The sequence below is a fragment of the Colobus angolensis genome, unplaced genomic scaffold (assembly GCF_000951035.1).
Source record: "Colobus angolensis palliatus isolate OR3802 unplaced genomic scaffold, Cang.pa_1.0 Scaffold44, whole genome shotgun sequence".
NCBI lineage: Eukaryota > Metazoa > Chordata > Mammalia > Primates > Cercopithecidae > Colobus > Colobus angolensis.
In genome coordinates this window covers 1666125-1681366 of record NW_012117821.1, presented here as the reverse complement: position 1 = coordinate 1681366, position 15242 = coordinate 1666125, and the positions used below count along the sequence as shown (strand labels likewise).

The 15242-nt window shown below is 60.2% G+C and overlaps 1 protein-coding gene and 1 long non-coding RNA gene across 2 annotated transcripts; one reads left to right on the top strand and one right to left on the bottom strand.

Moving 5' to 3' along the window:
* Positions 1 to 1823: 1823 nt before the first annotated feature.
* FAM69B (family with sequence similarity 69, member B) lies at positions 1824 to 10984 on the top strand. Its single transcript, XM_011957406.1, has 6 exons — positions 1824 to 1929; positions 2191 to 2288; positions 4972 to 5121; positions 9146 to 9253; positions 9350 to 9526; positions 10165 to 10984. The coding sequence occupies exons 1-6, from the start codon at positions 1824 to 1826 to the stop codon at positions 10975 to 10977; spliced, it is 1452 nt and encodes a 483-aa protein (XP_011812796.1). The 3' UTR covers positions 10978 to 10984.
* Positions 10985 to 11691: 707 nt separating this feature from the next.
* On the bottom strand, positions 11692 to 15165 carry LOC105522707. Its single transcript, XR_001003487.1, has 3 exons — positions 14863 to 15165; positions 13289 to 14056; positions 11692 to 12223 (listed from the first exon to the last, which is right to left on the bottom strand). It is a non-coding gene; the product is annotated as an uncharacterized LOC105522707 (long non-coding RNA).
* Positions 15166 to 15242: the final 77 nt, after the last annotated feature.

Below are 15242 nucleotides of genomic sequence, written 5' to 3'. Positions count from 1 at the left end.
CTGCGGCCTAGAGGTCCCCCGCCCCGCCCTGCAGGCGGTCCCTGCCCCCCAGGCCCAGAAACCACACAAAAGCCCTTTCCTCTTTTCTTCCATTAAAAAATAAGGTGTGTTATTCTGCGGTAGAAAACTTGGGACACACAGAAACGCCCTGGCAAGGACATGACCTCCCTGTCCCCCGCCCCTTCATCCCATCAGCCAGCCATAGCGCAGGGACCCTGCCCTGACCCCGGGATGACCTTGAACAAGTCACCGTCCCGTCCAGGGGCGTTGCCGGGTCCGCATGGGAGACCCGGGCTGCCTTGGGTTCCGGCTGCCAGGCGCCCTTTCACCTTCTGCTTTGGCGAGATGCAGGCCAGGCCCATCAGGCTCCAATCATCCAGGGCCCAGCCTCTGACGGGATGCCTTCCCAGACCCCTCGAGGACCCCAAGCATCTGCCAGAGGAGCCAGTCCTGGTCAGATCTGCCTGTACCTCCCTGGTCCCCGCAGGGTGGTCCCGGGTCAGCAGGAGGAACCCTGCCAGGGTCCTGCCTGAGCTCAGGGCCTGGCTGGCCTCAGCTCCCCTTCTGGGAAGAGTGTATGGAACCCAGCAACTCACAGATTGCAGCGAGACCCTCTGTGCCCACCTGGGGCTTCAGGGTGTGGTGGTCCCGGCTCAGCCTTGGGGCAGGGTGAGAGCTAAGGGGACCACCCTTAGCTGAGGACCACCCCAGTCGCTGGGAGGTGGGGTGCACAGTGGTCCCCTCCCAGGAGGAAGGGCCTCAACCAGCGGCTGCAGAGGAGATGCTGATGCTTGGAGCTCCGCCCAGGAATGGCAGGAGAGGGGTGTTGGCTGTTCCCAGGGTGGCTGGCTCGGGGCCAGAGCCCTGGTCGGAGTCCAGCCTGCCCCTCTAGTGGCCTCAGTTTCCTGGCCTTGTGAACTGCCTTTCTGGGTCAGTGCTGTGGGGCTCCCAGCCCATGGTCTGAACCTGCTGGGCTGAGGACCACTGTGCTGTTCCATCCCGTGGGTGACCCTCCCCACCCTCCAAGTGGCTACACTGGCAGCTGGTCCCCACCTGCCCCTGCAAAGCCTCAGCCCAGGTCCTGGATGGTGGAGCCACCTTCACACTCAAGCTTTGCCCATCCCTCTGTGCCCCAGGCCCAGGAGCCAGGGTGGGCCAGGGAGCACTATGGGGGCCTTGCAGAGCAGCTGCTTGGGATCCCAGGACCCACAGCGGGGTCAGGGATGGCAGCTGGGGAAGATCAAGACCTGGGGGAGAGCTGGGCAAGGTGGCTCATGCCTGTAATGCCAAGAACTTGGGAGGCTTGGTGGGAGGGTCACTTGAAGCTGGGAGTTCGAGGCTGCAGTGAGCTGTGACGCACCACTGCACTCCAACCTGGGCAACACAGCAAGACCTTGTCTCAAGAGAACAACAACAACAAAAGACCTGGGGGATGAACCAGAGCTGGCCAGGCGGAAATAGGCCCTGGCCCAAGCCCAGGCAGGGCTCTGGGGAGCAGAACTGGGTAAGTCCCTAGCTTGGTGTCACTGTCCCCAGCTGGGGTCAGCCCTGGGCCCAGCACCAGCTGCAGCCTCCCTCCTCCTGGCTGTCCTCCGAGGCTCCGCCCATGCTGGGCCTCCCTGCCTGGCCCTGCTTCGGGATCGTTCACCCCAGACGGAGCTGTCCGACCTTATCCTGCCAGAACAACACCCACCCCGCATTGTTTCTCTGCTTTCCTGTTTTTCATCTTGAGCAAGTCTGCCGGAAACAGATTCAGTGCCCAGGACAAGTGGTCTGAGGGGGCGAGACCAACCTGGGCCTGGAGGGCTCCCCCCACCGGAGCCATGCCCTCTGCTCCAGGCCCCCCAGGACCCCACTGCTACTGGAGCTCTGGGCCCTTCCCCAGCTGCTGGGGTCCTCCCTCTGTAGCCCTGCCTGGGGCAGCCATCAGTGAGTGGATGCCAGGGAAGCAGGAGGCCAGGGCCCACCCCTCCTGAAAGAACCAGAAAAATGACCTCAGCTGCCTGGACTGTGCCTTGTCCTCGTTGAGTAGCTGGTGGCCCCATTTCAGGGAGGCGTCCCCTGCTCACGGCCTGAGCAGGGCTGTAGCCCACGACCTCTGACGGGGGCTCTGACTTGGGCAGGTGGGGGTGTGGCCAGGCACTGCCAGGAGGAGGATGTGACCAGTGGGTAGCCTCTCCCTGGCCGCAGGTGGACAGGAGGCCACAGGGAGTGCTTGGAGCCAGCGGTGGGGCCTCTCTGAGGGGAAGCTGGCCCCCAAGCCTGGGCCCTTCACCCTTCAGCTGCAGGTCAGTGATGTCTGAGCCCCTGCATAGGACAAGGCCCCTCTGCTGGCCACTCCTGGACAGTGCCTGAGAGGCCTGAAATTTGCTAGGGGGCTGGGGAGAGGGAAGGCGGCACGCAGCTGTCCCTGGCTGTCACCCTTGGAAGCCCAGCTTGGAGGCCTGGATGGGGATGGATCGCCCAGCAGCCTGAGCCTCCTTGTGCCAGCAGGGAAACCAAGGCAGAGGGGCTGAGGATGGCAGAGTGACCTGGAGCCCTTCCAAAAAGCTGGTTCCCAGATGTCTGGGACAGAGTTTTAGGCAGGGGCCAGAGGCTGCGTGATTCCTTTTTTTTTTTTTTTTTTTGAGATGGAGTCTCGCTCTGTCACCCAGGCTGGAGTGCACTGGCGTGATCTCCGCTCACTGCAAGCTCCGCCTCCTGGGTTCAAGCGATTCTCCTGCCTCAGCCTCCCAAGTAGCTGGGATTACAGGCATGCGCCACCACGCCTGGCTAATTTTGTACTTTTAGTAGAGATGGCGTTTCTCCATGTTGGTCAGGCTGGTCTCGAACTCCTGACCTCAGGTGATCTGCCTGCCTCGGCCTCCCAAAGTGCTGGGATTACAGGCGTGAGCCACCGTGCCTGGCCTTAATTTTTAACTGTGGTAAAATACATATAGCATAAAATGTATCATCTTAACCCTGTTTAAGTGCACAGTTTAATGGCACCAAATAAAGGATTCTCTTTATGCAGCCGTCACCTCCCTCCATCCACAGAGCTCTCCAATTTCCCAAACTGAAGCTCTGTCCGCATCAAACAAACACTCCCAGTCACTTCCAAGCCCCCAACTCCCTCCACTCTCCTTCCTGTCTCTATGGTTTTGGCGACTCTGGGGACCTCGTGTAAGTGGGTCCTGCAGGATTCGTGCTTCGGTGATGGGCTCGTTCCACTGAGCCTCTTGTCCTGGTATTCCTCCCTGCTGGGTGAATGTCAGAATCTCCTTCCTTCTCAGGGCGCAGTCACTCCGCAGTGTGGATAGGATAGACACAGCTGCTCTTCCATCTGCTTGCTGCGAACTCAAGGACTGCCCACCGCTGGGCTGTTGTGAACATCAGTGTCTGAGTCTGCGTCTTTTTTTTTTTTTGGGACAGGGTCTCGCTTTGTCACCCAGGCTGGAGTGTAGTGTGCGGTGACAGTTCACTGCAGCTTCAACCTCCCGGGTTCAGTCAATCCTCCAGCCTCAGCCTCCCAAGTAGCTGGGACTACAGGCGTGAGTCACCATGCCCAGCTAATTTCTGTATTTTTAGTAGAGATGGGGTTTTGCCATGTTTTGCCCAGGCTGGTCTCGAACTGCTGAGCTCAAGCAAGCCACCCACCTCAGCCTCCCAAAAAGCTGGGATTACAGGGTGAGCCACTGCACCTAGCTAATTTTTGTATTTTTGTAGAGGCAGGGTTTCACTATGTTGCCCAGGATGGTCTCAAACTCCTGGGCTCAAGCAATCTGCCCACCTCAGCCTCCCAGAGTGCTGGGTTTACAGGGTGAGCCACCGCGCCTGGCCCACCTGCGTCTTTTTTTTTTTTTTTTTTTTTTTTTTGAGACGGACGCCCAGGCTGGAGTGCAGTGGCCGAATCTCAGCTCACTGCAAGCTCCGCCTCCCGGGTTTAGGCCATTCTCCTGCCTCAGCCTCCCGAGTAGCTGGGACTACAGGCGCCCGCCACCTCGCCCGGCTAGCTTTTTGTATTTTTTAGTAGAGACGGGGTTTCACCGTGTTAGCCAGGATGGTCTCGATCTCCTGACCTCGTGATCCGCCCATCTCGGCCTCCCAAAGTGCTGGGATTACAGGCTTGAGCCACCGCGCCCGGCCCCACCTGCGTCTCTTAAAGGCTTCCAAGATGTGGCTGCGTTGGGCTCCTGGGGTCCTGTTCTCCAAACCTGGTTCTCTTTGCAGGCCTGTTCCGGCCGGAACTTCCTACCCATCTCCATTACAGTGGGAAAAATAGGGGCAGTGTCACGCGCGGTGGGCGCGCGCACCTTGTGCGGAGGTGATGATGTTATGAAATGAGGTCAGGATAGGAAAGCTTTGTAAAAAATAGCTTCATTCGGCCAGTCGCGGTGGTTCACACCTGTAATCCCAGCACTTTGGGAGGCTGAGGCAGGTGGATTACCTGAGGTCAGGAGTTCAAGACCAGCCTGGCCAACATGGTGAAACCCCGTCTCTACTGAAAATACAAAAATTAGCCGGGTGCAGTGGTGCGTGCCTGTAATCCCAGCTACTCGGGAGGCTGAGGCCGGAGAATCACTTGAACCCGGGAGGCAGAGGTTGCAGTGAGAGGAGATCGCGCCATTGCACTCCAGCATGGGGTACAGAGTCAGACTCCCTCTCAGAAAAAAAAAATCTTCATTCAGCAGAGGAAAGAATTGGCCACCCCGTAGTCCCCTGCTTTTGACATTTATTTGTACCTGCCCATAACACTGAAAGTCTGGACAGCGCCTGCCCCCACCTCCAGCCCCTGCAGCCCGTTAAGTGACCCGGGGGAGGCAGAGCCAGGAGCGGGTATCGCTGAGCTGGGGGTGATTCTAGAAGATGGGGGCACCAGTGGGCCAAGGGGATGGCAGGGGAAGGCTGGGGTGGATCCACAGGCCCTTCCCGTGGGAAGTGAGGTTGAGCACACCCCAAGTGTGGGTGCCCCGAGGGCACCTCCTCATGTAGCCCCTTCCCCTACAGGGTCGGCTCCCCGGCCTCAGGGTCCGGTGCATCTTCCTGGCATGGCTGGGCATCTTTGCGGGCAGCTGGCTGGTATACGAGCACTACTCGTCTTACTCGGAGCGCTGTCGTGGCCACGTCTGCCAGGTGGTCATTGTAAGTGTTGCGTGTGTGGGCTGGGGACTGGGCTGTGCCCCTTTGTTGCCCTAGACGCAGGGGCACCAGGCCCTGGAGACACCTTCCTCCCCAGATCCAGGGTTCACAAGGCACATGGGTTTCTAGGTGGGATCTGCAAAGCTGCCTCAGACTGGGTGTGGAGGACGGGTCCAGGGGAGGACAGGGGAGACGTGGGGGTGGCTGCAGGGGCTCAGGAGAGAGAGAGAGAGGCTGGGGGCTGGGGGCAGGGCAGACTCCAGAAATGTTTGGGAGGGAGGATGTTTAGCAGGAAGCCTGGGGTGGGCAGCTGGCCTCACTGGCCGGGGTAGAGACCCCTGTGTGGTGTCCCCATTGGCCGGATGGTGCCCCCCCACGTGATATCCTCAGTGGCCCAGGATGGAGACTCCCGTGTGCTGGCCTTAGTGGCCTTGCTAGCTCCCCTGGGACCAGGGATTCCCCGAGGCAGGTGGCAGGGCAGGCGGCAGGGCAGGGTCCTCCACAGCCTCCACCTCAGGGAGACAGGGCTAAGTCCGCTGGTGTATGTGAGCATGTGTGTGTCTGGGAGCAAGCATGTCCACATGAGTGCACACCAAGGTGACCCCCTGCTCCTCTGCACACCCTGTGACTAGCTGGCTGGGGGGAGGTCATCCCAGCTCTGTCTTCCTGGCAAACCCTAGACTCGCCCAGAACTGGGCAGGTCCCCCACCGAATTCTGACCCCAGCCTGCCTGATGACCAGGGTTCCCATGCCTCCACTCCCCTTGGGGTCAGGCCAGGGCATAGGTGGATCTGGCCTGTAGCAGCGGCCACTGTGGGTTGTCACAGGGGGATTGGGTGCAGGGAGACCCCAAGTTCAGTGTCTCCTCCGTCAGATGGGGAGGGCGCCTCTCCTGGCAGCTGGGTGGTGAAGCTGCCCGGCTGGGCATGGGCAGGCCCGTTCCCCACAGAGCCATTTCTGACGGGGGCCATGTGGAAAGGCCCAGAGGTCGCAGTGGAGGAGTGGGGTGTGGGGTCCGGAGCTAGGCGAGCTTCTGTGCCCAGGATTTGTTTGGAACCCATGCCAGCCCAGGGGAGGCCTCCAGGCTCCTGGCACCAGGCCTTGCTCACCCTTGAAGTCCAGGGCGCCTCTGAACTCAGCAGGGCAGGAAGGTGGCACATTGGGCTCATCCTGGGGCCATGAGTGAGGAGGCCTGTGCCCCGAGCAGATGCACCCCTGGAGCTCCTAGAAGGACGGAGGAGGTGGAGGGGCCGGACCTCCGGGCCAGGGTGTTGTGGATAGGGGTGGGTGGGAGTGAGCTGAGGATTCACATGGCCGGGTGGGTTCTGAGCACCTACTGGGTGCCAACCGCAGAGGCCACTGAGGAGCAGGAGGAGGTGCCCCCCGCAAACAACAGGAGGCTGCAGTGTCAGTTTCCCAGGGTGCCCTGGCCCTTCGCCCAGCGGGGGTTTCCCTGGCTGCTGAGAGCCTTCCCAGGGGTCAGGCCAAGTTGAGCTCTCCTGAAGCCACTGCAGGGGCCATGGAGACGTCCCCTCCTTTCCAGAGGAGGCTCCCTGCCCCGCCTCGTGGAGGCATTGGATGCCTCAGAGAGCCGGAGAGGCTGGCCCAGCTCACACAGCGAGGCAGCAGCAGTGTAGGGCCAGTCCCAGGTTCCACCAGGGCCCTCGAGAGGCCACGAACTGGACTGTGAGACCGCACTGAGCTCTGCTGCAGACAGGTAACAGGCTGGGCAGTGAGGGGACTGGCTGGGGACCCTGAGGAGGCCAAGTACACACCCACCTCAGCCTCTGAGGAAGCCTCTCCCCACCCTGCTAGGTACAGGGAGGCACCCAGGACCATGGGGGCAGCTCCATCTTCCCTCCCCTGGGGGACCCTGAGCCCCGACCCCAGCCCCAGCCTGGCAGAGGGCAGCGTGGCTGACAGGCTCCTTCCCCGGCCCCACTGTGTGCCAGGAGCAGGGCATCCTCCTGGGGTCTGGGGCTCCGGGCGCAGGGGGCTGGTCTGGGGACTGGAGTGGACTCCAGTAGTGAAGGGCCTGCCTACAAGGTGGAGGGTTGGACAAGTGTACGGTTTGCCTTCATTTTTTTTTTCTGTCTTGATGAAGAGCCGGTGTTTTCTTGCTGCTGGGACAGACACTGCCTTCATGCCTCTTGTGGCGGGGTCCTCGGCCTCTGGTTGGCCCATCTCACTTTTGTCCCCATCCTTGGTGTGCAGGGCGGGGGGGCAGGGACCCTCCCTCTCCCCCACCCTGGAGGGCGGGGTGTTCCACAGCTCACTTCCCTGGCTCCCTCCAAGCCTGCTTGGCCAGGCTCCATGGCAACGGAGGCTGTACATCCAGGAATTCTCCCCCCACTCCCAGAGGGGCGGGCCAGCTGCATCTGTCACCTCCCGCGGGGCGCTGGGATTCAGGGGCTGCCAGGCTCCTGGAGCTGGGGTGGGGGCTGAGGAGGGGCGGCAGCCAGCCCCAGGCCTGATTTAATTACCACTAACAGTGTCTCCCTGGGGGTCTGGCTAAGGAGGGGGCCTGTGGGACCGGGAAGGACAGGCCCGGAGTCATTGTGGGGCCCCAGGGATCCATTTTCTAAGCCTTGACAAACAGCTCTTGACAGAAGAGTGCTTGAGCCTGGGCCCTGGCCTCAAGGGGCTGGGAGAGGAGGTCAAGGCTGGGGCTCCGTTGCCCACTCCACACCAGGGGTACCCTTGAGGCTGTCAGCTCTGGCGGTGAGCCCTATCCTGGCTGCACGTGGGGCAAACAGTGAGGCCGCGGCCTGTGCTCCCGCCTCAGCCTAGGGAAGGTTGGGACGGGCCGAAGATGGAGGCCAAGTCCTTGGGACAGGAGGAGCCCCAAGCCTGGGAGCAGTGGAAACCCACCCGGAAGCTGCCATGCAGGTGTGGCTCTGGGCACCAGGATCTGTCCTGAGAGCCCCCATGACTGTCCAGTGGAGAATGGCTGGCAGCCCGCCCTGACAGGGAGCAGAGGGGCTGGGCGCGGCGCCCTTCACGGGTTGACACCCAACTGTTTGACCTCTGACTGGGGGCTGCTTCTCTGACAGACGCCCTGTGGCTCGTGCCTGACTCCTGTCCAGGTTCTACCAGCCTGATCATCGCTCTGGCACCAAGAGCCCACCCTTCTGTTCTTCCTGGTGTCCTGGGGAAAGCCCTGCCCGGGCGGGGCAGCTCCTGGCCCTTCAGACGGAAGACGCCGTCCAGTCAGCACCACGATGGGAAACAAGTTCAGAGATGTCTCACTTACTGACCCGGGCAGGGAGGGCACCATGAATCAGGGGGCCATCCTCCCTCCCGGCGTCACCCGAGGCAGGAATGAAGAGTCAGGCAGAGAGAGCGCGCGCGGCAGCTGGTGGTGTAGACATTAGAGACTAGGGTGAATTCTATTCACCGGCCAATACCTGGACGGCCCAGAGAGCTGGGTCGGCGGGAGAGCTGCCTCCAGGTTCCTGCCTCTGGCCCTGGCCCGGGCTTGACACTGGGTGCGGTGTTTGTCTCATGTCCAGGCAGTGGCCTTTGCTGAGCCATCCCGTTACAGGAGCCAGGGTGGTGGGGACGGGACCGGACCGGAGGGTTGGCAGGGCTGCCCCTGCAGCCAACAGCCCCATCCTGCGGCCAGCAATGGCATGGCCCAGGGCCCCGGCACTGCCTGTGAGGGGCTGGCAGCTTTCCAACTGCAGCAAGTGGAGGCCCCTGCCAGCTGGCGGGTGCTGGGCCCACAGTGTGGCTCGGGGACGGGTGTGGACTGGAGGTGGCCCCGTCGCCAGCTCTGGCAGTTTGGGGGTCTGAGAAAAGATGGCCAAAGAACAGGGGCCCAGTGGGTGCTGGGACGGAGTGACCATGGTGATGGGTGCTTGGCCCTCCATGCCCCCTTCCCACCCACCTGGCCCTACCTGTGGCCTCTCCCTCCCAGGGGTCCTGGAGGAACGGGTGCAGCTGGGCTTCGGGCCTGTGGCGAGGGGCTCAATGGGGCAGGGATGTGGCTGCCCCACCCCAGCACACCCTGCACCTGTCTCCTCAGTGTGACCAGTACCGCAAGGGGATCATCTCGGGCTCCGTCTGCCAGGACCTGTGTGAGCTGCATATGGTGGAGTGGAGGACCTGCCTCTCGGCAGCCCCCGCCCAACAGGTATGGTCATGGGCAGGGCGGGGGTGCCTGGGGCTGATATTGCCGGTGCAGTGTGGGGGGGACGTCTGCACGGAGGACCTCTATGGCCCTGTCCAGGTGTACAGTGGGCTCTGGCGGGATAAGGATGTAACCATCAAGTGTGGCATCGAGGAGACCCTCAACTCCAAGGCCCGGTCGGATGCGGCCCCCCGGCGGGAGCTGGTGCTGTTCGACAAGCCCACCCGGGGCACCTCCATCAAGGAATTCCGGGAGATGACCCTCAGCTTCCTCAAGGTCAGGTAGCTCTCCTGAGGGGCAGGGCAGGAGTCCACACCACGGTCATGTGCGCAGCAGGCGGCCCTGGCACCAACATGCTCAGCACAAAGGCATAGATGGGCCCAAGTGGACCCCGGGCAGACCTCCTATCCTCCAGCCCCTGGGCAGGAGGCCTGCCAGGGAAGGAGCCTCTCCAGGGCTGGGGGCACCGGTGGGCTGGCAGCTGAGGTCGAGAGGAGGCTCCTGCAGTCAAGGGCCATGGGTCAAGCACGGCAGGTGCCCCAAGTGGAGACCAGGGCTTGCAGAGAGGGGCCGCTTCCTAGGGCTTCAGCCAGCGCATGCCCTCTGCCCTCTGCGGAGGGCATTCTCATCCTCAGGGAAGCTTTGAGGCTTCTCTGCTCAGGTGCCCACCCCCGAGCTCCCCAGGTACACCCAAGGCTGCTGGGAGACGGGAGGTCTGTCCGGCAGCAGCAACACAGGCCAGGAGAGTGAGTGGGCACCTTGCTGGCTGCCTCCTTCCCCCATGTAGCTGTGGGCTGGGACCCCTAACCTGGCAGAGTGCTGGTCTGGTTGGCAGACCCCCCAGGTCAAAGCCAGGTTGTGCTCCCAGACATCCAATCAACTGGCTTTTCCTTTCTCTTGGTCCCAAACACCAGGCGAACCTGGGAGACCTGCCTTCCCTGCCAGCGCTGGTTGGCCAGGTCCTGCTCATGGCCGACTTCAACAAGGACAACCGGGTGTCCCTGGCGGAAGCCAAATCTGTGTGGGCCCTGCTGCAGCGTAACGAGTTCCTGCTGCTGCTGTCCCTGCAGGAGAAGGAGCACGCCTCCAGACTGCTGGGCTACTGCGGGGACCTCTACCTCACCGAGGGCGTGCCCCACGGCGCCTGGCACGCAGCTGCCCTGCCACCCCTGTTGCGCCCGCTGCTGCCGCCTGCCCTGCAGGGTGCCCTCCAGCAGTGGCTGGGGCCTGCGTGGCCTTGGCGGGCCAAGATCGCCATCGGCCTGCTGGAGTTCGTCGAGGAGCTCTTCCACGGCTCCTATGGGACTTTCTACATGTGTGAGACCACACTGGCCAACGTGGGCTACACGGCCACCTATGACTTCAAGATGGCCGACCTGCAGCAGGTGGCACCCGAGGCCGCCGTGCGCCGCTTCCTGCGGGGCCGCCGCTGCGAGGACAGCGCTGACTGCACCTACGGGCGCGACTGCAGGGCCCCGTGTGACAGGCTCATGCGGCAGTGCAAGGGCGACCTCATCCAGCCCAACCTGGCCAAGGTGTGCGCGCTGCTACGGGGCTACCTGCTGCCTGGCGCGCCCGCCGACCTCCGCGAGGAGCTGGGCACGCAGCTGCGCACCTGCACCACGCTGAGCGGGCTGGCCAGCCAGGTGGAGGCCCATCACTCACTGGTGCTCAGTCACCTCAAGACTCTGCTCTGGAAGAAGATCTCCAACACCAAGTACTCCTGATGGGCAGCCAGGGTCCAGCCTGCCCTCAAGGAATCCCGTCAGAAGGTATGAAATGCAACTGTTGCAAAATCACTCCCCTAAGGTTAGGGCTCTGGATTCCAACACCACAGACATGAGATCCCAGCTCAGAGCAAAGGTGGACATCCTGGCAGGAGGGCCCGCCAAGGGGGTTTGTTACTCTGAAGAATGTGATGTCAATAAACAGCTTTTATGTAATGCCCAGGGCTGAGTACCCTGAGCTCCATCGATGCTGCGCACGGGACCCTGCGCCTGCTGTGGATCCAGGCCCTTGGGCTGGGGTGAGGCCCTGAATCCTGGGGAGGCGGCCCTCAGGTGTTAGTACAAGGTGAGGTCTGTTCCAGAGCCCTTGCCTGCCCTTCAACCCGCACACACCTCTGAAGCCGCCAGGGCAGTTCCCCAAACACAGCAGCTTCTGCAACAGCCAATGACCAGTACCCCTAAACCTGGACCGTGACACAACAGAACAAAAAGGTGTTCTAGTAACAAAACAGATTTACACATTATTTTAAAAACTGATTTTACAAAATCCAGCCATGAGATGTACAACTCATTCCCTAGAAACTTCTCCAGCCCCATGCGCTCTCCCCAGTAGCCCAAGGCAACCAGCAACCGTCCCCCAGGAGAAGATCCCACCACAGCAACACCCTTCTTCAGGCTGGGCTCTGCTCCCAACATCTGAGTCAAGACAGTCCATTCCGTTCGAGGCCAATTTATTCTCAAATTTTGCCAACACAGAAATATTGTCCTTGAAGAAATGTGCATTAAATCTTTTAATTCACTTCATCCTGTATTTTAAAATAAACGTTTTCCATATAGATTTTCCCCCTTAGAGGGGAAAAAAAATTCAGGATCTTAGGTTCCAGGCAGTTCAAAAACAGACAAGCAACCGGTTCTTTTTTCCCACCAGAATACCACAATGGCAGAACTTAAGAATTGCCCTATGAAAATGGAGGCGTGGTCCTGGCAGTGGCCCCTGGCTGGAATACACAGTACTACCCAGGCAGGGGCAGCGGGTGCCTCCATGCCAGCCTGCCCATCCCTGTAATGAAAGCAGAGCAAGAGATGCAGCTGTGGCCCTGGGGGCAGGTGGGCTTGTGGAAAACTGGGCTCTGAGGCTGCAAACACCCCTAGTGCCAGTGGTCCCAGAGGGGGCAAGGCCTGTATCTGTACCTTTATTCCAGCCAGCCTCCCGCACAGTGCTGGGCCCACATCCTGGCCTCTGCATCTGAAAAACAAACAAAGACAGTGATGCAGACCAGGGTTCTTTAACCTGGATTCACCAAATGACCTTCAGGGAACCCAATTTATGAAATCCTGAAACTTTCTTTTTTTCCAAGACAGAGTCCCACTCTGTTGCCCAGGCTGGAGTGCAGTGGCATGATCTTGGCTCACTGCAACCTCTACCTTCCGGGTTCAAGCAATTCTCCTGCCTCAGCCTCCCAAATAGCTGGGATTACAGGCTCGCGCCACCACACCTGGCTAATTTTTGTATTTTTAGTAGCGACGGGGTTTCAGGCTGGTCTCGAACTCCTGACCTCAGGTGATCCACCTGCCTCGACCTCCCAAAGTGCTGGGACTACAGGCCTGAGCCAGCGCACTCGGCCTCCGGAAACTGTATTTTAAAGTTATCTTTCTTGATGCGATCTCTTAGAAATTGAACACTGGCACTGCTGACATTTACAGCCACATCACTCTTCACTGTGGGGTGTCCCAGGCATTGCAGGACGTGCAGGCTGTGTCTTTGGCCTCTGTACCCCCATTCCTACCCATTCTGAGGAGAGGATTCCTCTTTCCAAATAGCCTGTTTATCCCAGCTCAACTGCTCTTAGTCAAACTTGCCCAAGGCCTCCCAGACAGACCTGCAGAATCATTTCCAGAACAAGGCCTGGGAGTGAGACGCACACTCCTGGTAACCCCACGAGTGCCCGGAGCTTCAGATACACACGCACCTCATTTATACATATCTACACCTCAGGGTTCCCAGCAATGTTGCTGCCCCTCCCTCATGGAGCAAAGCAGGTAAGGTGTTTTCCAAAGCAAAACCCAAACGCTGCCTGGCTTTGGCTGCAAGTCATGTCATGTCAGGCCATAAACCATTCTCAGTGCCCACTGGTTCCCGGGCATTGAGTGTAGAAATCGCCACTTCCTCTTTGCCCCGAGGTCACAGGCACAGCAGAGCAACTGTCTGGTGCCGACAGGTCCAGGACAGCATCTGCAGGGCAGCCGCTCACACCCACCCAGCAGCAAGGGCAGGCAGGGAGGGAGGGCAAGCTTCCGCCTCACCTCTTACCTTGATCAGGGCTGGTGCAGGTCAGCCCGGTCACCCTGGCCTGTGCGCACACTGGAAGTCCATCACAGGCAGTCACCTCCTTCCTGTGTTAAATAACAAGAACGCCTGGCAAAGAATCAAGGACACAAGTGGCTGCCGTTGCTGCTGTTAACTGAGACACCAGCAAACCCTTCCCCAGTCCTGTCCTGCGTGATCCTGACACGGTGTATGGCATGACCCAATGCATGCCAGACCTGACCGATCCTCTCACAGGTTCTTAAAACTCACTCCTGAAGGCTGCTCCTGAAGGCACCCTCTACCGTCCCACTATCCCTTCAGACCCCTAGCGGCCAGCCTAGCCCAGAACAAGGGTTAGAAAGCCCACTCACAAGGCCTGCCCTCTCTCTGATACCAGCGAAGGAAAACAGATGCCTGTCCATATAATAGGAGTGTCAGACTATCAAACATTCAAACGTTCACGGGGCAGAACGCTGAGCGTAGACATAGCCTCTCTAATCTCTGCCACCTAATGACACAGATGTGACACGGCAGCCACAGCTGCAACGCCTCTAGGGGCAGCGTCCTGTAGAAGATGAAATAATCCGTTTTTATTCCCCTGGAGAGACAGCTTCTAGCCACAATGTGAACACAAGACCGACTGGTCCCTCCAGTCACTGAAGATGTGGCACAGCAGGGCTTAGTTACACTGGAGGATTGACCCTGTTCCAGCTCCAATGTACCAACTTACCCAACACCCCAAGCACATGCCGTTTCCAGTGAGCACCGGTCCTAGAGAAAAAAGAAACCCCAATTTTGTATAAATCTTGCAAACACCACAGAAGGGCATCACACTAACACTGCATTTTTTGGGAGGCCGAGGCAGGCGGATCACTTGAGGTCAGGAGTTCAAAACCAGCCTGGCCAACATGGTGAAATCCCGTCTCTACTAAAAATACAAAAAAAAAAAAAAAAGTTAGCTGGCCTTGTGGCGGGCGCCTGTAATCCCAGCTACTCGGGAGGCTGAAGCAGGAAAATCGCTTAAACCCAGGAGGCAGACATGGCAGTGAGCTGAGATCGCGCCACTGCACTCCAGCCTGAGCTACAGAGCGAGACTCTGTATCAAAAAAAAAAAAAAAGGCCGCGTTCCTGGTCTCCAGGAGGGCGGATCAAAAATGATCCCTGCCACCAGAAAGCTCACTGTCACAAGGACCATTCTAGAAAAATCCGACCCATGTTCCTTTCTCCCCTTACTCTCTGGTTAATTCGCGGGAGGGGAAGCTGGAGTTACAACACAGTGCCACGGAACGCGGGCTGCTGATCCCCTGCAGGTACCAAGGGACCAGGACCACGAGGCGGAATGCCCGCCGGACAACTGAGCAGTCCTCCTCCGGCCAGAACAGCCTCCCGCTGAGCAGCCACAGTGACACGGAAACCACCGGACGCGTGGACACTGCCTAAGAAATCCATTTTTCAAAGACGCCGACAAACATCTTCCCACAGCCTCAGCGACTCGGGAAGCAGCAGCAGGAGCGGAAGGGTCGTGGGAGAACGGGGTGCTTTTCTCTAAGATCCGAATTCGCGCACTGAACTCACACCAGGATTCTCGAAGCTTCCTGGCTGGAAACCGCGCAGGGACGGGCAGGCCTTCGCCACCAAGGAACACAGCAGCGGCGCCTCCTGCGGGGCCCGGGCCCCATCCCGCGGCTCACGCGGCCAGGCCGTCCCAGGTCAGAGCCCGCCCCCACCCCGCACCCGGAGGCCGGCAGCCGAGTCCCTTAGGCCGCGCAGCGCCCGCGAGAGCAAGAATGCAGGGCGGGGCCCGCGCAGGCGCTCGGGAAAGGGGCGGCAGGAGAATCCAATGAGCCGAGCCACCATGGCAGCCGCCGGCGCGCGCAGAGGACGAGAGAGGACGCGCCGCAGCTTTTATAGCGCGGACGGCGGCCCGCAGGAGTCAATCCTCCCCGCCCAAGCAGCG